The 27,858-nt window shown below is 37.7% G+C and overlaps 1 protein-coding gene across 7 annotated transcripts in view; it reads right to left on the reverse strand.

Annotated features, from left to right (window-relative positions):
- Positions 1–259: 259 nt before the first annotated feature.
- ETV1 (ETS variant transcription factor 1) overlaps positions 260–27,858 on the reverse strand; it is a 67,716-nt gene continuing 40,117 nt past the window's right edge. For 6 of the 7 annotated variants that reach the window (XM_064411299.1, XM_064411302.1, XM_064411301.1 and 3 more), the window contains 6 exons: positions 26,900–27,147; positions 14,832–14,900; positions 12,424–12,492; positions 9,238–9,407; positions 5,643–5,744; positions 260–3,085 (listed from right to left, as the gene is read on the reverse strand). In XM_064411299.1, the coding sequence (XP_064267369.1) occupies positions 2,864–3,085; positions 5,643–5,744; positions 9,238–9,407; positions 12,424–12,492; positions 14,832–14,900; positions 26,900–27,147 (880 nt within the window). In that variant the 3' untranslated portion in view covers positions 260–2,863. The remainder of the gene's footprint in view (positions 3,086–5,642; positions 5,745–9,237; positions 9,408–12,423; positions 12,493–14,831; positions 14,901–26,899; positions 27,148–27,858) is intronic. The other variant, XM_064411304.1, reaches the window with a different exon arrangement.

Raw genomic sequence — 27,858 nt, forward strand, 5'->3', positions numbered from 1 at the left:
AGTCAAATACAATGCTTTGGTAATCTAAGTCCCTGCTATAACTCCTATATACATACACATGAATTGTACATTCGCCACCCTTTTTTTTTCCCCCATTCTTTTTTTTTTAATTTTTCTTTTTTTTTTTCTTTTCCTTTTTTGTTACACTTTGAAGCAAGCCATTCTAGGCACTGGGGATAGACCATCCTCTCCCAAAAGAATAACCTTTCTGCAGGGACCTCTCCAATCCAAATGGTTAGGAATCCAATACACAACAATCTTGCAGAAATCAGCTGCCAGATTTATTATTCTACCTGGAATCCCCCAAACAAAACAAAACAAAACAAAAAACCCCAACCCCAAACAAACAAAAAAAGTGGAATAAAAATAGACTTTAAATAAACCTCTTAGGTACATTTTAAAAAGGGTTAATCAGTTCAGTGAAAGACCTTTTTGTCTTCTGCTGAGAGATCGTGTAATGTTGGTCTGACTGCTTGTTTTGTTCAGTGAGTCACTACCATATACAGATATATATATATTTTTTTTCTTCTTAAATATTACACATTCGATGCAATTTTAAAAATCTTTTTTTTTTCCTTTTTTTGTCCAACCCCTTTCCCAAATACCCACATCCTGCCACAGGCAAGAGGCGCTCTGTGCTGACATTAAAGAACCAAAACCAATCCAAGGACTTTTCATCAAAGCATGTTTCATTTGAACCTTATTTCAATGGAAACCACATTTTTTTTAAACAATATTACTCAACATTTTCCCTTTCCTTTTTGCTAGTTCTGCAATTTTAGACTTCTTTTTCTCAGTTGATCACCAAGTATTTAAGTGCCATTGAGACCTATGAATGACAGAATTAGGTGGCATATTAAGGCATATATCATAAAATATGTTGTCTCATGGATCTGGGTAAATTAAATACCTGCCCAAATGCTTTTTATGCACCTGTGGTTTCTAGTGACCACTACTTCTTTACTTTTGATTAAATGTGTATTAAAATATTCATAACTTAAGTAGTGTCTTAGCTGACAAAGGATGGAAGATAAACCCACCACCTAAGACTGTCTTTGAAATCCATCCATTATGATCGAAGTTATTCTTGTCTTTTTATGGTTATGTATTTACTCTTCTCCCACTTCTTGACAATCTAGGAAAATTAGGTACTTCATATAACAACTATTTAAATTTCACTCAGCAAAAAATGAAATCCAATTCTTAGCTCCCTCTCCACCTCTTCAACCTATGAATTATTGTATTTCAAAAAAGGTGCTCATAAATATTTTAAACTTTTGGGGTTTTGCCAGTTTTTGTTTTACATACAGAATAGCACGTGTGGTTTGTGTCCAAGGTAACCCCTCAAAAAATAAAACAATTTGAAAAAATAACAAAACAACCCAAAAAACCCCTCAAAATTTAAATTGTCTTCCGAGCATATCCAATCACATTTACATTTAGTGTCCAAAACAAGTTGATTGGTAACACCAGTGCCAGCACTACAACGTCATACAGCAACTTCATGGTATTCTTTGACAGTTCATCTCTGTTCCACCGAAAATTACAAAAGGTTCTGCAGAGCTTTCCTTAGCAAGCTGAAGCTTACTAGTCATTTGTGGATGCGCATAAAAGCTGCTTATAGCACAGCTATGGCGTAAGCTATTTTCTAAGCAATAAATGGTTCAAGTCATCTATTTTGTCCTGAAATGCTACCTGTAGTTACAGCATTGCTTATAAATGGTCATAGTAAAGTCAGCATCAAAGAGAATATTACAGAAAAAGACAGCAGCAGAAGCATTAGCATTATCTAGTATTTATATATGTTATCAACATAACACAGCAGTAAAAGGTTTAAATGCATATTAATGGGTACCGTGTCTAAAAATTACTAAAGTACCTATTTAGTGTATTGGATATTTTTCTCAAGGAGTGCTTGCTGTGTCTAAACAGCATAATTAGATATGTGACTTAGTACAGTTAATTCCTATTGATTAAATAACTTATTTATGTACCAAAGGAAATGGAAGGATACAAAATGTTTTCTCCCTCCTGATCATGATCCTGTATTTAATGCTGACATGATCATCAGAAAGCCTACTCCATGTAATTACTAACCTCAAATGGATCTTGAAAAATCAACACCTTAGCATGGGCCATACATGTATAGCAATGTGGCACCAGATACAGCATGCAGCTTGCAGTCTGAAGTCAGGGATTTCACTGCTTGGTCACTGTACTTATGGCCAGTCTGTCATTAAATAGGATTTTTTTTTTCAAGTCATCCACAAAAAAAAAATTAGAAAAAGAAAAAGGAAAAAAACAGAAAAAAAAATTAGGAAAACTATCTGGTTATTCAAAGACAAGGTACAAGTTTTGCCACTGGAAACTTCTAAATTAAATGCTGTGGTATATGGTTTGCTTCTCTTTTATTACTGCAGAAAGGCAATTAGGAATGGCAAGAAACAAATGCCCTAGGCATGCTGTGTTGATATCATCATCAAAAGTGGTTATTTTGCACAATGAGAATTAACTGTACTACGGATACCCAGAGAAAATGTACAATATCTTATGCTGATATGAAACAAAACAGACATGATATAGCTTTTTTTGTACTTAAAACCTGTATGTTCCCTTCCCAAACTTAAGTAAAAAGCAAACCCACCCTTTTCCTCCTTTTACACAGAATAATGTTTAGGTTCCAACCCTCCCCTTTCAAATAAAGTGCGCTGTCCATGGCAGACCATAGGAGTAATGCAACAGGAAAAGCCCCTTTTAGTGTACTATTTAAAAAACAAACTGAAGTCGATTCAGCTTTCCTCTGGGTCTTGGGAAAGAGGAGAAGCTTAAGGGAGGGGGAAGCACCCCTTCAGTGTCACTGTTGTTAATAGACATAGCCTTCGTTATAGGGGTGGGTGTTGCAGCAGCCTCCGTCCTGCATGTAGACCATGCTCTCATCAAAGTGGGACAGAGGCACAGTGTCCTCCTCATTGATGTGGCGCTCCATGTCAGTCTTCAGCAAGGGGCGCTGGTTGTCGGGAAAAGCCATGGAGAAAAGCGCTTCAGGGTCACAAACAAACTTGTAGACGTATCTTTCTCCAGCCACCTTAGGACAACAGAAGAGAAAAAAAAGGCATAGTATAAGGCCTTGTGTTTCGCAGCTCCAAGTTCAACAGTCTTGCAAAGAACTCACCTTTGTTACACAATTAATAATGCGACAGCAGAACTGGTAAGGTAACAACCCAGCAAAGACACGAGGGACCTGCCAAAGCAGACTGTGCAGAATGCTCTTGATTTTGCCACTCATGACATCCTGTTGGAAGATGAACTAAGTATTCTGCTTCTAAACATTTGTTTGCGATCGTTTCTTCTACTTAACCACAAATGGAATTGTTCTTATTGGAAAATGTAAACAAATTGTCACTACAGTGGCAAAATAAAATTACACACCCCGTGTGCGAAGTGGAAAAAAGAATCACATAGTACAGCAGAGATCTGGATTTCACTTTACACAGATTGATTCATGCTTACGAATAAAAGCACTTTAGTTATAGTGCCTGCTGATTGTACAGGGACAGCGTAAGCAAATACGTAGGCTAATATGTACTTAGCAATTGCTCATGCAAAGCTGGGACATTTGGATTTGCTTATGGAGGGGCAATTTGTCCAAAGATCCTAAAGTTTTCCCTTAATCAGAAACAGCCTTAAAAGTCTATGTTTCAATTTCCTAAAAGCTGAGAATGATAAAAACAACACAGAATTGCTGTCTTACTACAAACAACAAACAGAAGTCAATATAGTGTCTTCTCAAGTACCTTATTTTAAAAATTGTGCTTAAAAACATGCATTAGATTGCACACTCACAATTTATTAAAATGATTTTAAATAAAATCATATTGTCTGTTTCTTGCAACTCCAGCTACTATAGCGATGAAGTGAGTTAGTGAAGATGGAAAAAGTGTTGCAAACTTAATTCTCTTCTTATGGCTGCAAAATAGTTTGAAGCATCTCCTTAAACTTTCAGCTTATTTATTCTCCAAATATAATTTGGTAGGGACTGTATCTGCAGCAGAATTTTTAAAATCAAATTAATGTCAGCAAGTTTGATAGCCTAGAGGTTGCATTCAGAAACCAGGCTTTTCCATAACCTGCCATCATTGTTGATTTTAAAAAAGGAGGAAAAACATGCATACAAACTTTGCCATAAAGAAACCTGCTCTGCATCTACAACCCCTATTCGTTTTTAACATACATGAACTGGCCACATAGAGTGATCCCAGGACAAACCCGAAACATTGCTATGTCAGAAAAATAAACATACAAGCTAGCTTTCAAAACGTGTGTTAAACCCACTCTTGTAGATAATAAACTAGTAGTTTAGGTTGTAGCAAGCTAGCCATCCAAGGTATTTGTAAACCTTCCACATTAAATGGATGTGTGGGCTGGAGCAGCATTATCAGCCTTCTGGTATTTCTATCCCCACCTTTTCAACTTGCTTCACTCTGCTACATTTTTTTTTTTGCCTCTGCTGCCTTTGAAGTGCACTGGCAGCACAGTTGCCTATGCTGCTGAGCTGCAACCTGCAACAAGGAACTCCTCTGCCTGAAGCACCAGTCAGCAAAATCAAGCACTTCTGCTTCTCCCTGATCGGACCCAGTCTCCAATCTGCTTTACAAAGACTCTGTGCACAGTTACATAACACACAAAAATGAATGAGGTGCTGAACTACTGAAGAACTGTAAGCCAATACTAGCCCAGATTGCTGTCCAAGTTGACTACTGTTAACGAAAAAGAAGCACGCTACAAAAATCCTATAATCTGAGAAAGAGAACTTTTCAGACTTCACAAATCCTACTGGAAAAGGATAACTTGAGTGACTCTCCCAGTAACCTAAGAGCACTGCTTCCATTCATGGAATTGGCATATGACAAGTTTAAATATGTTCAACATCACTGGCCACAAGACCAATTGAAAAGACATGGAATAAGTTTTGCAGTCCAAGGTGTTTATTATGATCTTTGATCACACCTGGCAGTTTTGTAGATACAGCAAACTGGCCTCTCCTATTGATTTCTCAATCAATCTACATGGTAGTACACAGCAAGATTTAAAAATCAGCAAGCCACAGAAGGAGGATGGCTTGAATACTGTCAGCAAGACTGGCCTGTAATATATAAATTATTGTTAAATATTTCTCCTAATTCGGTTATTATAAATATTAAATTCCATTCAAAACCAGTACTATTAGTAAAAATATTAAAGTACTTGGTATGTTAATAGGCATAATTATTCTCCTCTATCTTGCACTTGCTAGAGTACCCAAGCACTGGGCAGCTAATTTAGATCTGCAAAACATTAATCATACTGTACTCTACTGTTTGCCTTTTCCAGCTGCCAGGAAGCTCTTTTGGATATTTTTGAATGTTACTTCTTTCCTTATAATCATGAAATGCATTGTGTGAACTAAAACCACAGACAATTTTTACATAGAAAAAAAAAATTCTTAATGCATATACTGGACCTAGCAGGTCCAAAAGCTTAGTGTTTGCCTAAACAGATGAAAAAACTACCTAAGCCATGCAATTACAAGAACTCCTTGTAAACTGACCTATGCATTAACATGCAAGACTCTGGTGAAATGTAATACCAAATTAACTGCTCACCTTTTGCATGATTCCCTTTTCATAATAATAGCGAAGCGATCGGCTAAGTTTATCATAGTTCATAGCTGGCCTGTTTTTCTGAATGCCCCAGCGACGTGCCACCTGCCACAAAAATGGATTAGCAATGTTTTGTTAAATGCATTTAACAAGCAGATCTTATCATCAGATACTTTATTTGGGGATGCAGGAGGGAAAACCCTGCAGGTGCAACAAATAGGAAAAGGTTGCCATGACCTAAATTTCCCATGTATTACTATGAATTTTAATTGGATGTACATCATCTTTAATCTGTAACAGACTTATTGGACAATGTGATGGAGCGTTAGGGTTTTTCTTTGCTTTTTAATAAAGAAAACCAATGAAAAAATAAAGCCACACAAGGAGATAATAGACAAAAAACATTTAGCAAGTTCCTCCAGAAAACTTTTACACATCTTTTCTTCAGTTTGATGCTATGGATAATTGTACCATGGCTATCTTTTCCTTGCTGTCAGAAAAAAAAAAGTAAGTTATTTTAAACACACATGCATACACAGTTCATGAACTAATACAGACTGTACTTGGAATGACAAAAATGTTGTGATTATTAGGAGATACAAGTCAAAAGACAACTCCCAGTCCTAAACATTACTTCAGCTAAAAAAATGAATTATCTGAGGAGGCAGAACAATCGCTTGGAAGAACTATATGGTGGTGTGAAGAATGGAACAGAAATTTCATCGTTTCAGCTGTATAATTTCCCTTAAAAATAACAATAAAAAACGAACTGCAAGTAACTCATGAAACTATTCCATAGAGAACAATATGCCTTCTGCTCTGACTTACGCTTTCTACTTGACTTTATGCTTCCTGTTTTACTGCTAAAGATAGCTTTGGACAGAGCGACCCTTTGTTTAAAGAGCTTAACTTCTTATTCCTCGCCTGAAATTTAATCGGCTATTTGTGACAATTCAATTACTGTCTGTAAAAATGACTATAATATCACCTGAGGGGAAAAAAGCTAGAACTGATGAACTCTTTAAAGCACATTTTATAAAAATGATTGAGAGATGCATATGCATACAGCTCTGGAAAAAGGACAGAGTAGCCAAGCAGCTTCTCTGCAGACTGCTCTGCAAAACTTCCCATAGGTGTCTGGAGCTTTTTGATGCAAGCCATGACAACATGCAGCACTAAGAAAAATCTGATTTTGGTGTCCACCTGGACTATAATTTCTAAAATTTTTTGAAAGCATTATTTCCTTTCAGTGGTGCAGCTTTTCAGGCTTATGTAAATTATCACAGCTCTGCTAACTTCAGCTACATTTTAGCTGTACTGAAACACACCTCCAATCACTTACATTTATTCCAGCTGCAGATTTGATGTCTAACTTTGATTCACCTATTCATTTTTGTAACACATGACCACATCACTCATTTTTTGTCCTTCCATGGTTTTTTTCTGCATTACTTGGAGTCCTAAAAGGACAGCCTTGCAAAATAAATAAATACACAGCAAACATAAACAACAAGTAATGGTGAAGAATATGTTCCACTGTGTGGTACTTTCAGACTCCTAAACAAGCAATCAGGTCCAGCTCCCATCCCTGAACTGCACAGCATTTACCTAGTCCTGCTCTGTGGAAGGGATTCCACCCTTCTACCCTACCTTCCTGCTGAAGGTTGCTGTCCCTGTGACAAGCCCACATAAATGGACCTATGCCCAATTCTCAGGCACCATAGTTCACAGTTACTTACTTTCTGAATGAACTACGGCACTCCAGGAGCTGATACATATTCATTTATGTTGTCATTCTCTACGAGGGCATAAACCTCCAGTAAGGAATGGATGAAAAGGTCATGTCACTGACATCCTAGCTTGCCACAGCAGAACCAACAAGCTCTTTGATTTCCCTTCAGTTTATACTTGGCAACCAACAGAATTGTGTGACTTCCCATAGGCTATTCTTATTTTAATTGACTGTTTCTGTCAGATTCATGACATTCATATGAAAACAACTTAAACTCCTTTGTACTTCTAGGAACACACAGAGTGAGGCAAGCTTCAAGCCTCCTCCAGATCTTGGATGCAATGCTGCTCAAAAATACAAAGCAACTTCTACATAGTCAGACATGCAGATGATCTGTTTAAGTTAAATTAGAATATCCAGTTCTTCGGGGAATTACATAATAAGGAAAACTTATTATTTGGTTTGGGTTTTAGCTAATAAAATCTATAAAGTTTTTGCACCATCTGCTGGAAACCATTTCTCAATAAAATGCTTCAATATTGAAAAAAAATTGGACATACCTCAAAGACAAGACAAAACTAAAAGAGTAAAAAATATGAGACTAGGGTAGGGGGGGGAAATCATGTGCATCATTCACCAAAACCAAACAAAAGACTTTCCAAAGATTTCACTCTGTTCTTCGACAGGTTATACAGCTAAGGAATCCTTGCAGCTTGCTAAGGCTGCAGGCTTGCCAGCAAAGTTTCAGTAACATATTGGCTAAGACTGTTCAGAGTTCAAATCCTAAGATACTCAATGCCAGGATCTGCCATGGTGACTATCACTAGAGCAGGGGATGCTCAAACAAACGAGAGCCAGCACCGGGGTCCTTGCAGCAACCTGCTCCTCAGCCAGACCATGTCGGGAAGGAAAGGGACATCAGTCCTGACACAACCCCAGCTGCTCCACCACCTCCACAGAGTAGTTAGCAGACGATGTAAATAACATGCAAGAAAGCTTTCAGACTGCTAATGCCAGTAGATGAATGGCAAACAGCAGAAATAGCTGGTGGAATGCAGAAGCAGCCATACACCCCCAAGCCTTCCCACTCAGCTCTAACTCGGAGGGGATACTGTCAGAAAATTTCATGTAGTCCTCTCTATTAGAAAACCCTATTCAATGGGCAAGAAAACTAAAGCAGAATGATACTGCCTTTTGACAACCTTAATTTAAATCCTCCACTTAAATTTTACAACAAAATTCACATACACCTGATCTTCCAACAATTTCCGTTACAGTTTAGAATGCAGGCTAGGTTACATAACATTACCTAGTCCAAAACAGTTCACATAATAAAACATTCAATTTATTCCTGTTTATCACACAAGTGAACTAAGACATGCTTCAGCAAATGTTCATGAATATAAGCAATTTTATCTACCCCATGGTTCAGAAGAGCCATGCATGTGCATGAGCGTCTGCAAGGCTAGGATCTAAGCTTGTACTAAACAATCTAATGATTCAATCTAATGAATCTAACATTTGGTGTTGAAAGACTAGTAACGGACAAGTTTCCAAAGGATTTTGGGATACAGTTACAACCACGAAGTGATTCTGAAAACTGCAGACCCCACAATTAATGCAAACTATTTCTAACACTAGTACTTGCAATATTTTTATTATTTTGTGGGACTAGGAGTCAAATCTATGCTTAAACCACATCTCTGTTCTAACTGAAGCACTGCCCTTGCCAGTCCTTTCTGTCACCCTTGAAAAGCATTACTGAAGCAAAATACTGAAGGAAAACAAGTCCAAAGTCCAAAGAAGCACAGTTAAGTTTGCAGGATGGGGCAGTGGATGTGAGGGCATGCATGCTGTCTAACTCACCTCCTCTGGCTCAATCAGCTTGAACTCCATGCCTCGGCCAGTCCATGCTATGAAGTGAGAGTTTGATGGGTCGTCAAGAAGAGCTACCAAGAACTGCCAGAGCTGAAGCGAGCCTCGCCGTTGGTACGTGGGTCCTTCGCGATACATGCCTGGCTCCTGTTTGACATCTCCTGCACACAACAGCAACAACGTTAGAGGAGCAATGCCCGGGAACACCATCACTCAGTTTGTCAGATAAGTTGGCAAAGCAATCATTAAGGGTAACAAAACAATGGGAAGAATCAGCCACCCTCAAATGCAACATTCCCCTGTTTCCTGGGGACTTACAATAACATATTCATATACTAAAAAGCATCTAAATTCATTCATGATTTATGGAAGTCTCATTACGTGTCTTCCTATGTAGGTTTGATAAATGCAAATCTCTTGCAAACTGTTTTGTAATATTCTCTCTTTGAAAGTACATAAACTATTTTTGAAGCAGCTCTGATTGTGAAGAACTGTGTTTGTGGACCATACTTTTCACAGGCCCCAGTTTTGGTAACGTAGGCCTCATAAAGGTGCAAAACCCTATTGAGTGAAACTTCTCTTGCATGAAAATGCTTCTAAGGAAATTTTGACAAAGTATTTGACTTGGACTTAAACAGCATGTGCTTTATTGTAGGCATACAAATCCTACAGATACACAAGTTCCTTTGTGCCATATTGGACTTGCATATGAGCAAGAATTACTTTTACTCATATCTACATATTAAATTAGTATTCCCTCTGAAAAGCAGTAAGTTAATCTTTCTATAATTTTAAGTCCAGAAAAACATTTTAAAAATATCCATAACATTCTACTAGCTGTTCCACAAATTGCCAATGAGAAAACCATCCTGTTACATCCATACTGTCTTTGTTGTTTTTAAATCATATTTATACTGAACAACTCATGCAAACAACAACAGCTGAAAGGTCTGATGCTGAAGCAGACACTATTTTTTTCTCCACGCAAGGACTGGAATCCTAGATATACTGGTAAATTCCTCATTTCAACTATCAGAACAGCAAAAGCCTCCAATAAACAGTGTGACCTGTTTAATAAAGAAAGTCAGGAATTTAAATTCAACCACAACATTAGGATGTTCTGACAGCCATTACAGAATGGCTCTGCGTAGTGAAAGGCAGAATAATAATATTAAAAATGGAGCACTTCCTTTTGTAATCAGGAAAGAAAATTGACTCAATAGCTGTGGAAAACAAATAAATCAACACAAGGCTTTTTTGTTTATGTGAGGTTCAAGTTCCAGTGCTGAAAGTACTTTTTTTTCAAGGACAGTTTTTTTCCTTGTAATAATAGCTGTGCAATGTGCAAATAGCAAGCACAGTATTACACAGGATCAAATTCTTTCCTTGTGCTGATCTTTGATTTCAAATGAAGCAGCTGAGAATCTTCTTCTGAAACATCAAGACTAGTCCTGGTCTTATCCAACTTTTTCTTTACTGGCCAGAATATGATGACACATCTGCTATTTTTCCCCTCAAAACATCATGCTACAAGCATAAACACACCTATTTGCATCACGAGATCAATCTTCTAGAGTACAAGGTGTTTTCTCAATGGGCAGTCATAGAAACTAGCAGCAGACTGCTTGCTTTGCAGGCACAAAAATACTTTAATTCTTTTCCTGTATTTGTATTTATTTTTCATTTTCATTCCCTTTCCTGTATAATACCCAAATTAACCAAAAGGGTTTTTAAGGAAGACATAGACAAATGCTACTGTTAATGAGTCTTAACTTCTTGTAGCAGTCTGATCCCATTCCCATAAATGTACATATAAATCCAACACTGGTGCTCAGATCAGATCCACAATCATTTTTGGGGAACAAAAAATACCTGACACAATGTGCTTTAAAAAAAAAAAAAACATTAAAAAAACCCAAACAAGCTCACATTACAAAGCCAGGGTATATAAAGTAGACTTTCAATAGAACAGTCTTTCTGTGACTGTGTCAATGCAGTGACAATGCAATACTGGATTCAGCAGTCTTCAGTTAGGTCTAATATTGTCTAAAACTCTTTTATCTATTCCTTACCGACATAAAAATACATGTGATACTCTGAAGAATGTGCAATTCTCTGGGGTACTTTCATTTCAGAGTCTCCAGATTTTCAGAAAATACAACAAATGCTGCTAAGCATGCAATAGTTTTGTAATCCATAAGTGAGTCTCAGGACAAAACAAACAAAATAAAGTAGGAGAAAAACACCAATTCTACAGCCCTACTTTTATCTGTGGTCAAAGACTTGTTCACAAGTTTATCAGGAAATAGCTAATCTTTCCTGCTGAAATAAATAAAGCCAGACATACACACACTAACACAAAAGCTACACTAACAACACTGTAATAGCATGCATCCACTAACATAATGCTATTCTAGCAAATTTAAGTAATTGGTCCCTAAATTACTTCCCAAAGTTGCAGACTAACAGAGTCACTAGCAAGAAATATGGTGTCCATCTACTTTGCTTCTAATGAAATAAATCCGAAATCAACTGAGTTACACCAGGAAACTGATTTTACGTCAGAGTAACTGAGGATAATTTGGACCATTCATTTTAATTGACCTCAAAATTCCTCTTAAAAAAATCTGCTGTAATTGGTAGTGCTGTGAACAGGGCATTGATTTGTTATCAATCCCACTGAAAAATAAACCACTAGTACATTCAACCTAGTGCAAATACATTGGCATAAACACAAAAAATGCCCTATATACTCACTTCCCACTATTCATCACTTCGTAGACAGCAAGAGGCTTAATCCTCAGTAAAACCAAAGCTGTTGCTTTCGCCACTGTTTTGCTAATTGTAAGTACAGCTTTCATTACATCACAAACAACATGTGATCATCAGTGCAATGGAAATCCTCTTATTACTTCTCAACAGTACAGAACTGAGCTCCTATGCCACAAGTCTGGATGCAGCATCTTTCACTGCCAAAAGCCAAATGACATCCTATTGAAGAGGAGACTTTGGTTTCAAAAGACAAAGGTCAGCTTTGGTTGGGCGCACCACAAATGGTGTGTTAAGGAATCCTAAATTGGAACGTTACTGGGCTTTTTTGATCAGCAACAGAGAAAAGTCCCTCATCTCTTTCTTTTTCATCTCCCTACACAGGAAAAAGAGATGTGTCATACATACCGTCAAACTTCTCTGGAACAACGCAAGTGTCATCATAAAACTGCCTAGGTCCCTTTTCATACATACAGCCTGTAAGTTAAAAAGAGAGAGGTGTTTATATAAAAGATGCATGGAGAAAAAAGAGATCACAGGCTTAATGCCAGAGGGAACACTAAGTTATACAGGAATCAGATTAATATCCCACATCCTTTAGACACCGCCCAATCCCAACATTTTGGCCTAAGTACAAGGGTGTTTAATTAACATATGCGTTCCCAAACGACTGTTAATCTCCACCTGCTAAAATGAAAAAGCACCCATTTTTCTCTATGATTTATTACAAAATGTTTGCTCATTTCCTGTTTGAACTAGCATGGCTTTGACATTTAACCATTAGTTCCTGCAGATCTTCTCCCTGCAAGACGAGAGAAGTCCTCCTCACACCCACACAGGTCACCCTCACACACTGCTCTTGGTGTTCCTTCCAATTAAGATCGTTTTGTAAAACTTTATTTTGTCATTAAAAGACACTGTCTACAACCCAGCAGCCTTTCTAGCACACCATTCTGTACACATTTCCTATTATGCTCATGTTTTGCTTCACCAGATCTGTACTGCATATCAGTATCAGTTTCACCAGTGCTACTGAGTGAGACAAAACATCTCCTCCTCTCCTGCCCCCCTCTGACCCTCCTTTTGACTGCCAAAGTATTACAGAAGGCTTTTTGCCTTAAGGTTACAGTGCTCAGTTGGGCTGCTTTCCCACTGTGAAGCTGAGGAGGAGGCCCACCTCAAAATCCTTTTTTCCAATACATTGTTTCCCTGTTCCACAGGCCTGGTCTACATTCATGTATTAAAAAAAACATTTTGTTTAATGTGCCCAGATAACCAAACAATTCAAACTGCTTTGTGTGACTGCCCTGTCCTGCCCGTTATTTACTGCTCTATCTTTGTGCCATAAAGTTATCTATTAACTTTGTTCCATATCTTTACTGAAAATATTGAATAGCAACACTCCTGATATCAATTCCTACAGAACTATAATCCATTCAGACATGATTGCCCGGTGACAACCTCTTTTAGATCTGTCAGTTGGCCAGGTCTTAATGTATTTAATGTGTACTTTATTGATATTGCTTTGTGCTAACTTCTTAATCAGAATGTAATGCAGAGGCAAATTGAATGCCATAAAAAGTCAAACTATACGATACAAGCATCTTTATCAATCAAACTTTTATTTTCAGCAAAGTACAGAATCAGATTTGACGTGACCTTTATTCTGTAAAATTATGTTGATTGATTTCAAATACAGAAAACAAATATTTAGCTAATATCACTGATTTTTACGTCATTCATGAAAATTCTGCCACCTCCAACTCCTTACAAGACCATAACATGGATAAGATGGGTTTTCCCCTATCTATTAAAACTCAATATCTTTTGCCCTTATCCCTGCAGTTTGTTTATATCTTTCCTGATGTCTCTCACCTCCCTTATCAAGATTCTATACTTCACATAATTTCATATAACAAGACTAAGAAATTTCCATCTCCTGTTTTACCTTCCTTGATAAACACTATCTTTTTTTTTTTCCTGTCTTTATTTCAACCCAGAAGCAGATGGGATTTTAGCCAGATGTGCTATCTTTTTGAGTCTATCTTTACATCAGTAAATGAAGTCTTCCTGGAAGACTTTGATTCATACATCTATCTGGATTCTCATCAATCTCAAAAGCAGATTCCTCATGTTTCTGAACTTTGCCCACTGGAAGAAAAATAAACCCTAAACAAACAAGCAGAAAATAATATATTGCTAAGACAGATAAACTAAAACAGGACAGGGGAGGCTATAACCTCTCAACGTCATCTTCGTTCTCTTGGACTTCTTATTTCTAGTATATATAAAGTGCTGTCACTCAGAATTATTAATTTTGACAATTATGTAAGCTCTGTCCCACTGAAATCATTGGGAATTTTGGTAGGTCTCAATTTGGGCATAAAGTGCATCAAAACATTGCAAAAATAATAACAAAAGGAAAAACCCAAACCCTTCACTGAATTTAAAGTATAAAATGGATTACTTAACACAGTTAACTGAGCCTGTCATGCTAACAGCCTGGAAAATATCACTTGAGGAGAATGCGTGAAACAGACAAATTTTTAAGTGTGCCTTCCTCTCAACTGCTAGAGGCCTTGAAAAGCAGAATAAGTTAAGTTTATAATATAATTGCTTCTATCCTGATCAACCCATGGCACTAAAAGAAACTACAAAAAATTCAGTGCATCAGAAACTCAACACTGAAAAGGGAAAGAAGGATGATGCAAGTCTTCCCAGCACCAGAATTAAACCAGTGAACCCCAGATACCCCCAGGTTTTTAATTTTTTTAACATTTCTCTCATACAAAAGTTATACATAATAGAAAACTTAACTTCTGTTCTGTTTGGGTGAGCCAGGAAGCCTTCTTGCCTCATGTAAATGGAATGGCAGCTAGGCACTTCTGAAAGGAGAAGATGACAATGCAAGTCAAAAGACTGTCTGGAATTAAAAGTGTGCAGGTTATCAATGGGACAAGCTGCAAGCAGAACAGCAACAGAAAAGGATGCAACTTATAGTGAGAGGGAACCTGTCAACACACAGCATTTCATAGCAGTACACACCATGCATGGCCAAGGAGAAAGCCATGATGTGAGGCTCACAGATCCTAACCACGATAGGCACTGAACTCCAAACCTCTTGTAATCAACTTTGCTAAAAGCTGACTCCCATGGCAATTATACTTTGGACCATTCACCAAAAAACCCACACCAGTGACCACGAATATTTTAAACCCTATGCTTGTGTATCTATCTTCATGGCTAATTCAACCCTAAATTTTTAATCAGTTGTGTCACACTGGAGACTTATAAAAACACATTTACACAAGGATGTCAAAGTGAATTTAGAGTAGGATAATGCTTTTTAGACTCTGGTTAAGGACTTGAAGGGTTAATAAAATTTTCTGCAGTTGCTAAGAATTTTATCTAGAAATTTAGGGGTCTATCTATATCACTCTCCACTTGTATGTGTTTAGAACAAAAATGGCACCTTTCAAAAAAAAATACTGTGCATATTCTAAATAATACTGATATTTATTTACTATTCTCCACCTCTGCTCAAATCTGCAGGAAGAATGAGAAAAGCCAAACAGAACTAATGAAAAGTGTATTCTTTAAATGTCTTTCTTTTTCTTCCTCGTGTCTTACACTGTCTCCAAGTAGTCACATCCTGTGCACAGGGACTTGCAAACAGAAACACACCGTAAATGTTTGCCCTTCTAGACCATGTTTAACCTACTTCTTGGATATCAAAAGTCTTGCTTAACAAAGTCTATTTGATCTTGCGATGAACTCCTACCCTAAGCTATGCAATCTGTTACCAGTAACTTGTAACTCTTTAAGAGATACAAACAGAGGTCGAAAGAGCAGACATTATTTTTCCAACACCGCCTACAGACTCTTTCAGACTGTGATTCCAAATTTCACTGTTCACTGACTAGTGATGAGTATCAAAGATTTGGCAGGATAAGAAAATGAGGTTTTACACTGACTTCACAAACAAGTGAAACACAGGGCAGTAATAATAATAAGTTTCCTCTAACAGTCCATGGTCCCTCTTGCACATCTGTGCCAAACTCTTCATTACCTCCTCTCTCGATAAAATGCTCAGTGCCTGCCTCCTCAGGCCTAGAGAATCTCTAATGTCTCAGGCAGCTATTCTGAGCAACCACAGGAATCAGTGACTCAGTGATCACCCCAGTCAAGTATAGCTCTGCAGACTAGAAGTCAAGGCTACAAGCAGTGCTTCACCTGCAAGGAATCATTCATGTTAGCAAGTAGATTGAATTCTAAGGAGAATGGAAAAATCTACGTAAAAAAAGAGGAAGCTGTAGAACTGAAACAGATGCTATTTTCTATTTTAGGTAAAGCTTCTCTAGTACTGGCAGCAAAGCCCTTTTTGACTCATGAACTCCACTCCTGCAAAGTGATAGAGCAGAGTATGCTGAATAAAGAATTATGCATGCATAAGTTGTCTTCTTAGCCAAGTTGGGGTTTCATCTCCCATGCTCCTAAGTCAATTATAATTAACATCTGGAGTCTCTTTAAGGCAAGCATTGTTTGTACCAACATTACTTAATCTTCTGGTTAGCTTGTGCTTAAACAGTCCACAGAGGACCAAAAAATACAGCAACGAAGAGTTTATTTCTCGTAAAGTAACTAGAGTCTTGTTATCCTAAAGTGCTATCAGTTAATTTATGACTATCAGAGTGGGTCAGACTCTAATCAAATTGTAGAAACATTTCCAAAGTGATTATTCAATCAAATGACTAACATGGTTAATTAGGAGCCATAAACATTGCTCTGAAGTTCATCAAAGTAATGACTTGCCCAGAAAAATTACTGCTAATTAAATTGCCTGCTGCTTTCATTTCTACCTTATCTAATAAAAAGTCCAACCAATGAAATTTAGTATTGCAGTTTTAAATTGTACTAAATGCTTGACTAAGACCCAGAAGTATTTTTACATGCTAAGCGGAGCTACTTCAAAAGAAAACATTTTAGTGTAGAAATTACAGAGCAATTATATGTTTCCTTCTTCTTAAACCATTGTTTCAAGACAACAAATAAGACAGAAGCAGGCATGAAATACTTCCTGGGCAAGATCCAAGAGATGACTGATTTATCATCTTTTTACAAGTTTTGGTCTTTGAAAAAAATGTGCCTGGATTTAGGCACAAGCTTATTTCAGACTGTTAATGAAGTAATTCACATTTTAAGGTTACATCAGCTCAAGAACAGCAGAACCCCTTAAAAAAAAAATCACAACAAAAAACTAGCTAAAAATATGGAAATGTTAAAAAATTGCTTCTCTTTTATTATCCTTTCGGAATACTTAGGGGTCATTCTTAATTGCTCTTCCTATTAACAGAAACATAGCAGTCATCTTAAAACAATGAATATGGTCTTATATCCTAGACCATGAAACCATTCTTTTCCCAATAGGTGCTATTTTAAAAAGTACACCTGATCTAGACACTGCAAAAATGCCTTCTCATCCTGGACCATCACAAAGAAAAATAATGGAAATAAGCTCTGCTATGCCCCCATCAAAATACATCCAAGCAGAAAAAGCCCAAACTGACTTTCTCAGGACAAGAAAAATTGGCTATTGAACTTAGCAGGCACAGATTCTAAGTTTCATTATCAAGTAAGACACTTGAGCGGTCCCTTGGTAAATTAGTTCATATTAATGATCATGTCAGAATTTAAGGGGTTGGGTTGTCTCAGCCCTGTATAACTCAGCAGCTAAAGAATCCTTAAATCCTCTTTTCTGATTGTTTTTCAGAGATGAGGATAAGATTTCTTTCCCACAATCCCATCCTGCACAAAAAATCCCCAGAATTTCAGCCTGTGTCCCTAGCCAGAATAGACACAGGGAAGATGGAGCTTCTGCAGGCAAAGGGATGAAATGACAAGACTGTATTCTATGGGATGAAGTGACTGACTGTCTTCTTCTGAATGAGGCAGAGCAAAGCAAGAACTGGAAACCTGAACCAGGATTTATTCTTCAGCAGTTCCTGTTTCTGGCTTTACACAGCCTCCTTAACTGAAGGGCAGGTTGTTATGTTACACTCTAACTCTGAATTATTTTTCAGCTCACTTTATCAACATCAGCTGAAGCTCTGGAGGCCCAGGTGACCAAGCACAGCGCGATACAGAGGTGTTGCATCGCACGTGTGCACGTGCAGAGGGAGAGACTGGAGATGGAGCCTTGGATGTGGCACAGGCCACCTGAAACAGGGTGGGAGAAGAAGGGAACTGCCTGCCTGGCCTCACCCTCCATGTGACAGCTTGGGTGAGGACTGTGCTGCACTGGCAGGCAGCTGCCTTAGTCAGGAAGCCTGTTAACAAGTCACTCAAATTCACCAAACACTCAACTCATAGTGAAACATGCCTACGTCCCTAAATATTTTAAACAAAGTGATAATAAGACTGCAACCTTCTTATTGTTTTCCTGCCCACTTTTCCAGTTACATTTTATTTCCAAGTAAGTCATATTTGAAGCAGATTCCATAAGGAACTGTTTCAAAAGGACCTGGTCCCCAAAACTTTGAAGGGACTTCACTGTAAACCCTGCAATTTCGCTTATACCATGTCTTTCTAATTGTCCTTTTGGTCTGAAAAGTAATTGTGTGAATTTTAACCCCTATTGCTTTAATTCAGAGTTTGTGTGTCTATACAGATAGACTTAAATGTGCTACTTGGTCTTCCCATAGACAAGAAATGCAGCACACGCAGATCCTCTCCCATTGTGCTACTGGGTACAGAAGGGCATGCACAAGTCCCTTGGGTAGCTGAGACAAACCTGGCGTCACTCCCATGTTCCAGCCTGACCCTGTGAACACACCAGCAATCCCTTTGGTGCCTGGCAGAGCTTCCCTTGCACAGTACAAGCACTTCTGTGCTACGTGAGCAGGTGGTTGGTGTACTGGGAGAGGTTTTTACCACGTGAAGAGAAAAAAGTAGCCTTTTAAAAATAAAATGTTCAAACTAGAACACATCATACTTTTGGCATTAAACTTAAAACATCACAATATCACTGCAAATAAATTTTCTGTTCATGGATTTCCAAGAGCACTGACAAACTGTTTACAAAGGAGCACTTCATCTACCACTGAAACACATTCAGCCTCCTGGTGGAAAGCAGCTGTTTACAACATCCTTGAGAAGTTCTGACGAGCTCAAGGGTGAAGATAATAGTGAAATCACCAGAAAAAAGGACCTTTTTAGGTAAGAATGGCAATTCTTCAAACAAGATCACAACAAATTGCTCAGGTAGCACCAGGAGTCACTAAGAAAAATGCATGATTTGTGTTTTGCAGGGAGAAGTAACAAATTATTCTTTTGGATTTTTAAACCTGCAGAACACATTTAGACTGAAACTCATATCTCCCCAAAAGGTGATATTCAGGTAAAAATACTGGAACTAATTACAAACTCTTTATACAAGAATTGTTTGAGCTATTGACCCGCCACTCACATGCTGGTGGATCAAGTTTTAGTTCAACCACCTTTAAAAGATTTATCCCCTCACAAGCTATATTATGAACAGAGCCCTACAAATTGGCAAAGTCCTGGCAATACAAAAGTCAGCATTATTTTTTTTCAGTAGCAGATTCAGCATGAAAAAATGTAGGTGCACTGAAATTACATGGGTGTAAACAAATAAAATTTAAAATTTAAAATTTTAAAATTTAAAAATTAAGCAATCTTTTCCCAAATTATTATGCAATTTAGAAACATTCAGAATGGAAGGTTTATTCATTTTCTCTGTCACCAGCCTTTATGCCAGCAATCTAGGAAGAAAACCCCAAACTTACAAGAATGTGCACTCATAGATACACATACACTTCCTTCTAAAAATAGCTGATTAAAATTGTTGAAGTTTAATTTCTTACAGCTCATTTTTCAAAAACTTCTCAGAGAATTAGGTTTGGCCCCATCGGCTCATGTGTAAGTGGAAATATTACACAGACACAGAAAAAAACTTAAGCAAACATCTTCCTTTCCACAACTTTGGTTTTTAGATCTATGACAACATCCAGTGCATTTTGTGAGACCAGATGTCAACAGCCTGTCTAGGCGATGTGTAACTTTTTGTACAGCAGAACAGGAAAACAAAGGCTCATACATTCAGCTCTGAATTGAAATTCCACATGGAGCTGATCTTTTGAGCATACTTTAAAATCATGTATTTGCTTTTATTAACCTCAGTAACTGTAAAATGTGTCTTAAACATTGCTCTCCTTTGAATTCAACAAAAGACAGCAGTATTTTCTCTCTCCCTTGCTCCTTTTGTTGGTAACCTTACTGCAAAAATGTCTGTGTTGCTTTTTCTCCCCCGCCCCATTCCCTGCCTGTAAAATCGAAGTTGGACAAACACTGCACGGCTGAAGTGACATATTTGAATGGAATTCAGACCAACCAGTTCCTGTTTATGTTTCTGATTTGAGAATGTAGCCTTCTCATTCACTATACATTAGAAACACACCAAGGCCATAAATGGTGTCAGGTTGCAGGCAGGCAGGGCCAAGCAGCATTAATCATTACTTTAAGGCAACTGGCAAAAGCAGCAGCTGAGGGAACACTACACCCTTCAGCTCCGCATAAATGGACATTCCAGGGTTTGGCGTGTGTGGGTTGGCTTTTTTTTTTTTTTTTTTCCCTTCAGCATCCATTTTATGAATGAAACTTCAGGCTGCACAGAGTCCATTCATATAAAAGCTAGGCTCACAGGGCTCAGTCTCTCGGGATCAATTGGTCTTGAGCAAGGCTGATGTGATTGGTTTAAGGCAGGCCTCAGCCTTCCATTACTGATTTAAAATGCAGCCTGTGTCCATTTGACCTGCCTTAATGCACAAAGAGTAAATCCAGACTGCGCTCTCAATCCTCAAATCAAATCATTAGCCAGTGCCACTTACTGTAACTGTAGATTTAGAGGATATTTATCCATTTCTTTGAAAAACAGGGACTGCAGGACAATTTTTCAGATTGTATTGTCTGCCTTGAAAACAAAAATACATATACGGTCTCCTGCCTACATACTCACATTAACTTGGTATTCAGGCTTTTCTTTGTTCACAAAGGTAACATTGCAAAATGAAATAATTTCTAACGACAGATTTATTTCAGACAGAAATAGTGAATAGATGAAATCACCTAGATTTACAGTAGGTGAAAAGTTAAATTGCTGCCCTTCACAGCAATCTTCTGAAGCCCAAAATTCCCAAGTTTTCCTGTCAGATGCTCTTATTTTCTGCAGCCATACAGTCCGACTGCAGATTTGTGTTTTAAAAGCAAGTACAAAGTCCAGTGCAGCTTAACTATTGAACAAAATTCATACTCAGCAACACAGCAAAGACAAGTTCCCAAAACACAAGGATTAAATATTTTAGACCACAGGAAAAACTGCAAAACCAAATTTGAAGTGGGGAGAGTTCTTAAACTTCCTAACTTGAGAGCAAAACTCTGTCCCTTCTCCCCTCCTGCCTTTATACCATCTGGATTTTCACTGAGAACAATTGTACTTTTGTGTATAAGAATTTCTTTAAGGCCATAAGGAGATGCAGTTTTGAGAGCTGTGTACTGAAGCCTCATACCCAGGAAAAGGATAGAGTCAGTTCTGTTTCACAAAGTATTTTATAAAAATGTGTTCAAAAATACTGCAAGTATTTGCAGCCTGATTTTAAAAAGAAGAAAAAAAAGAAATAAGAAAAAAAAGGAAACTTGGAGAGAACTTGAGGAAAAGACTCAGCAGCTGGATGACTTTTGAAGCAAGATACGAAACCTGGAGTCACGCTGACAGAGTACACACACAATCCATCTACAGTGATTTAGAGGTGGTACATTGATACCAATAAATTGTTTTCAGTCAGATGTAGCTATGAGCAAGGGAATGCAACCAATCAAAGAGAAAATTGAGGCTTATGATCAAGAAATATTTCTTAACTGTGAAGTCTATTTGTCTGTGAAATAATCTCCCAGGGGAAAATAGAAGTAATAATACCTAGCAATCACACAGAACTTTATATTTTCAGAGCACGGTACAAAAATTAGCCAATATAAACAAAAACAGCAGAGGAAGCACCATGACTTGTGCCACTTTAAATGCTGCACTGATCAATGCATTTAATGCAGCACTGGAGAATATCCTGGAAAAAGCAAACCAGCACTGCCTCCAATTGACTTTTTCTCTTCACACTAGCATCTACAAAAATCTAAATTTTGCCTTCAGAAGTACAATAGAATAACCAACTGTTTAAAAAATAAATGGGGGGAGGAATCAAGCTGCAAATAAATATAACCTGAAAAACAATTTTTTCCCCTTAAAATTTCAATTCAACGCTTTCTCTTACGCTATTCTGCAAACTCCCAAATTTAAGAATACGTTGGCTGACGCCTAGGGAAGAATATGCTACTAGGAGTCTTTTTCCACCTTAATAACCACTAATTTGCTTTCCGAAAAACACCTCATCAAGTATTGTAGAGGACTCTTGCATTTTATTCTGTTTCCCAACATTAGGTAAATACATTTACAACATGGATGGCAGAATGCTACCAACATTCTATACATGTAAGAGCAAACTTAGGAGGTTAAGTAAGTGTCATAATTAACAACTTCCTGCACAAACTTTATACAAATCCTTTGCTGCAAATATGATACAGCCTTTTGCTCCATCACTCTTGTCTTGAAAGCATAGGTCAAAACTCTTCGTGGGAAGGAGAGCCATGCTGCAAACAGCTTAGCAGGTGGAGCCCCTGCTTCATTTGTTACAGGGGCTGGAAGTTGTCTATGTACTGAGGCAAAAGTTTTCAAGAAAAGAAAAGATAATGCAGCTGAATGGCCAACTTTAGGCCACAGAAAAGCCATTCCAGCTCCAACAAGGTTTTTCAAAGTAGCCACACTGCTTCTGCCAGATTTTTGGTATCAGATATTTTTATACTGCTTATACCGAGACCTTTATCTGATGTTCCCATAATTCTTCATCTAGGAACACGAAGAAAGTCCCTAGGAGCCAGGATTTGAACATATGTAGTACATAATGTTCTTTTAAAAATCACCCCGTTCTAACTGGGTATCCAAAACAAACAGGTTTATGTACCTGATTTGTCTCTCAGCCTCTGCTCATTTCTCTTAACAAAGGGGCAGTTGCCCATCCATTCTCACTTGCCAACACAAGGTATTTGCTTGAGAGGCTTCAGGAATTAAAGGGATGAGCAACTCAGAAAGAAAGACATGGAGGCTAATAATTCTGTCTGGAGAGTTCATTCTTTAAGTGATGTGACTAGTGTCTCAGAAGTGACAGGGAGAGAATCCAAATTTTCAAAGGTCTGTTCAAGCGTATTAATTGTAAGGCTACCCTGAAATGAAACTGTGATAGCAGCCCTGCTAATGCCTGTAACACATTCAGGAAGTATTGAATCTATCTAAATTTCAACAGAAAAATTCCTGGCAATCAATGACTAGTATATGCAAGCAACAGTTCCTCCTCCATTCATCTCCATTACCACTGTGTGACAAATTTCAGTTTCCAAAGACATGAGTATAAAAATTTTGCAACAAAAATAACTATTTCAATTTTCCAAAATAACTATTTTCAGTTGGGCAAAACCAAATATTGGGCAATTGGACAAAACTAAATATAAGATATAATAATTTAAGATGTTGTTTTAAAACTTGATTTTTAGTATTAATTGATACACATACAACTAGAGTCATACTTTACTATATATGCAAATATACTACATCATGTAGGAAGGGTTAAACCTGTGAAGATTCTGCTCAAAAATAAAGCACAGAGGAGACAAGCTATATCAAGTTTGGCCTCTTTGTTTAAGTACCTGAATACATTACTGAATTCTAGAAGCGCTAACTGTACAGGAATATCCACTATTAGGCCTTGTAAACAAAGGTCTTAGGAAGCCTTTTGGAGTATATTCATTAATTATGCAAAATCTCAAAGCTCTGTATGCCCCTGGCTGCACTTCTGCAACTAAAGTTGCTAGATTTACCATCAAGTACTAAATACATCTGACTGTCAGACATAAAAAAAAAAATCCAGAAAATGTCTGATTGAACCTATATGATGCACTGTGACTTATAGAAGCATGGATGGATAAGGAAAAGCCTCTACTCTGTTGACATTTTTCTTTTTCCATTATCTCAAACATCTCCATTATCTCTATTCTGCAGTAGAAATTGCATACCTGCAATTACAATTACAACTAATTGATCTGCCATTTCCCATGTCATAATTAATGTCATGTTTTAATAGAGTTGTAATCATTCTATAATAATGCTTTTCATTCACCAGCTTCCCACAAAGTATAAAAGAATAGTGCACAAAAGCGATGAACTTTTACGAGTCCCTTTCAAAAACATCCCAAAAGGAACATCCCAGTGCATTAAAATGAACTTTTAAAATATGTTTCTATATTCTTATCTGAGCTGCAATAAAATACAATGAAAAAAGAAAGACTTTTTACTCTGGCATTCCTCCTTCCCTGAACATCCATAGGTGAAAAATGAAATCAATGATTCAGTGACAAATACATTATGTTTCCTAAGGGGTTATTTAATGTACTCTTAGCAAGAATGGAAAATGATGGTTTCTAGAGAACAGATGGTAACAAGACAAAATATCAACAGACCACAGTTGTTGACTGCAATTTATGGAGTGTACAGATGTGTCAACTTAAATGCAGTGATTCTGAGGCCAATAAAAGTACTTCCTGATACCAACAGATTAATTTTTCATGACCACTGGTTACACAGCTATTACATTTTTAAAAACTAATCATTCATCTACAAAAGAAGCAACAATTTTGCTTGAAGATAATTATTATAAAGTGGAATGTTGTTCTTGCTGGCACAAAATAAATAGACATGACAGGACTGGATACAAGTTTGTACATCTTCATTTGAGAACAAAATTTCCTGCTTTCTTCCATACAGAATATTCCAAAGAAAGATGAATGTTAGCAGCCAATCCAGATTTAAAGTAATAGTATGCAATAAGGAGATCCCACTGCTGAGCCAAATAAGAAGCATATTTACAAAAGGGCTTTTTTTTTACCTTTAATTTAGCAAGATGAATAATGGTGCTTGTGAAGGTTGCAAGGGACTGGAAGTGCCTGAAGCTACAGTCCCCCATTTATTATCCACTACCACATGAACTACACAGTCTCTCCCATATTCTCTAGGACCAGAGATACATAACTCCACAAAGCCACAGATCTAAGTACCTTCATCAATTAATGGGTTGAGTTCTGGATCTGATCCTTGTAGTTCCATTTCACTTTCATCTTGTCTTATATTTCAGCTTGGAGAAATATTTCACCCCTGGTTCCCTCCCTGTTAAGGGCTAACTCAAATTTTCCTAAGGATTGGTTTTTTGCTTGTTAAGAATAAGAAAGGGAAAAGCAGCTCTACTTTCCAAATTCTCCCATTCTAACATCGAGATCAACTCTACAACACACACTTTACATTAATGAAACCACAAAATATCCCACCAAATAGACAGTGTTAAGTTAGTTACAGAAAGAAAATTTAAAAACTGTTCTACACTATATCAAATTGCAAGATAGTCTTTCATGAGCTACAATTTCAAAGGACACTTCAAGTCAGCTGTCGTATAGCCTTTGGAAAATAAACTGCAAAAGCATCTAGCCAGAGACTGAACCAGAAGGAAAGCCCTGGGAGTACAGCACCATCAAGAAGAAGGGAGAGTCAGACTTAAGTCAGACAGAGCCATCCATTCCCCCTGCCCAAGTCAGCATGGATGTGTATGAAAGCAATGTACCCTTCTCCAGAAGCACAGCTGGGACATGCTGAAATCCCTCCCTTTCAACAGTGAGGCATGCACAAAGCAGGACCAAGGGCAGACACTGAAGAGGAGCTGCAGAAATCACTTACACTAAAACTGAACATTTTGATTGCGTTATCTTGGCTCAATCAACTGTTTAACCCCACCTAGAGCACTCCTCATGTTTTAATCTCAGCTTCTTTTTATACCACCTTTCCAGCTTTCTTCTTTGTAGCTTCCTTTGCCCTTTTACTTGGTACTCATGACTAAATTTCTTTTTTTACTTCTTAATTTTTACATTCTTTTCCCAAGTATAATATAAATATTACATGTTATCAAACATTTATATAGTTATTCCCTTGATTTATTTTTTTATCCTTCCTATTGCTTATCTTTTCTATTTTGATAAGAAGCTATTGGGAGCAGACTCTGCCACCACCTCCTCTGTTTTGTACTGTCTGTAGAGCAATAAGGTTCCATTCCAGTTGCCCCATAAGCACAATCATAATAAACATTATTAATAGCAACAGTGTATTCTCTACATCAGCAACCTGGCATCTCAGATTATGTACCTCCACAAAACACAGCAGTATGCACAAACTGAGGAGCTGACACCAATTTGGCCGATTCTTCTCCCTCATCGGTTTTATAGCTGTATAAACCCCACTTCAGTGGAGTTACTCCTGATTTAAAGTAATGCAAGCAAGAGGAGAAAGAGTTCTCTATTTCTGGCACACAAATGGAAGAACTCATAAAATGGAGCACACAAATTCAGAGGTCAAAGATGACATAGTACAGAACAAATTCCCTCTTAACAAAGCAAATTTGCACCCATTACTTTCTTCCTCAACTTCTTTAATGTTTCTGGACAGAGATTTCTAGAAAATGAAGCCCTTTAAAGACCAAGAAATAGTGGCACGAGTCACACCATATTATATAGCAATCTTAATACTTTGTAAGCTGTCTCAGACATAATTTGTGAGATGTAAGTGTCAAAAGAGCAAGTTTCAATTCTTACGATCAAAACATCAATAGCACTGGCTTGGAGTCAAGTATTGTTTTGCTGTGCAGAACTAAAGGAGAATCTCACCTACCTGAATCATATGCAAAATCCCTAGGTTCCTGTTTAATCATCAGAGGAGGGGGGAAATTTTGACTGGCTGCACTGCCAACCATAGCGTTGTGTTCATAAACTGGATCGTGGTACTCCTGCTTAAAACCTTGAGGCGGGAAAGGGATGTTTGGTTCAGACATCTGGCGCTGATATATTGGACGTCCTTCCCTTGGCATTGCAGGCAAAGGTGGGAAAGAATTGCAAGGTTCAGAGAGCTGGCGGCGAAATCTAGAACACAAATTAGAGAGGTCATGTAAAGGACTCCAGCTACGTTCCATTTCCCAAAGATCTTCAGAAGTCATTATTAGTGGCTGTATCTCTTTCTCAATAACGAGCATTTTGCTTATGATCATGCCAAGTGCTCCCATCAGGATCACACCAGCAAGCAAAGAAACAAAAATCCCACCTATTAATACCAGCTCTAAGACCTGTCCCCGCCACATCCTCTTTGCTTTCAATATGTTCCCTCAACAGAAGAGGCAAACAGGAAATGCACCAGCTTCAAATCAGTAGAAAGACTGACATTCTACCACAGTGACATGAAGGAGGCGTAGTCAGAGTTCTCTGCTCTTTCACAAATGTTAGCAACATCTTGCTCATACTGTAATGTACTCTTACCCATCTTACTGTTACACAGAAACCATTCTGACCACAATAAACATGTTTTTTGTAGAGTATTGTCTGCTCTAACATTTGGAACCATTCCAGAGTAAAAGTCCACTGTTCTGTCCTCTCAGGGGTAGTGTTATGAGACACTGACTCGCAAGGATGGCACTGCACTCCAGCTGTAAAATGAAGGGAATGTCAGAACCCCAGGAAAAGAAGAAGGTACAAATTTTTGCTACGACAATTAATTACTCTCCTGCCTTAACTCTTCCCCTTAGTCATTTCTACATGAAAGTTGTAATCTGTACAAGCCACACTGCCTTTTGCTATTCC

This window comes from Passer domesticus, chromosome 1 (genome assembly GCF_036417665.1).
Source record: "Passer domesticus isolate bPasDom1 chromosome 1, bPasDom1.hap1, whole genome shotgun sequence".
NCBI classification, from domain to species: domain Eukaryota; kingdom Metazoa; phylum Chordata; class Aves; order Passeriformes; family Passeridae; genus Passer; species Passer domesticus.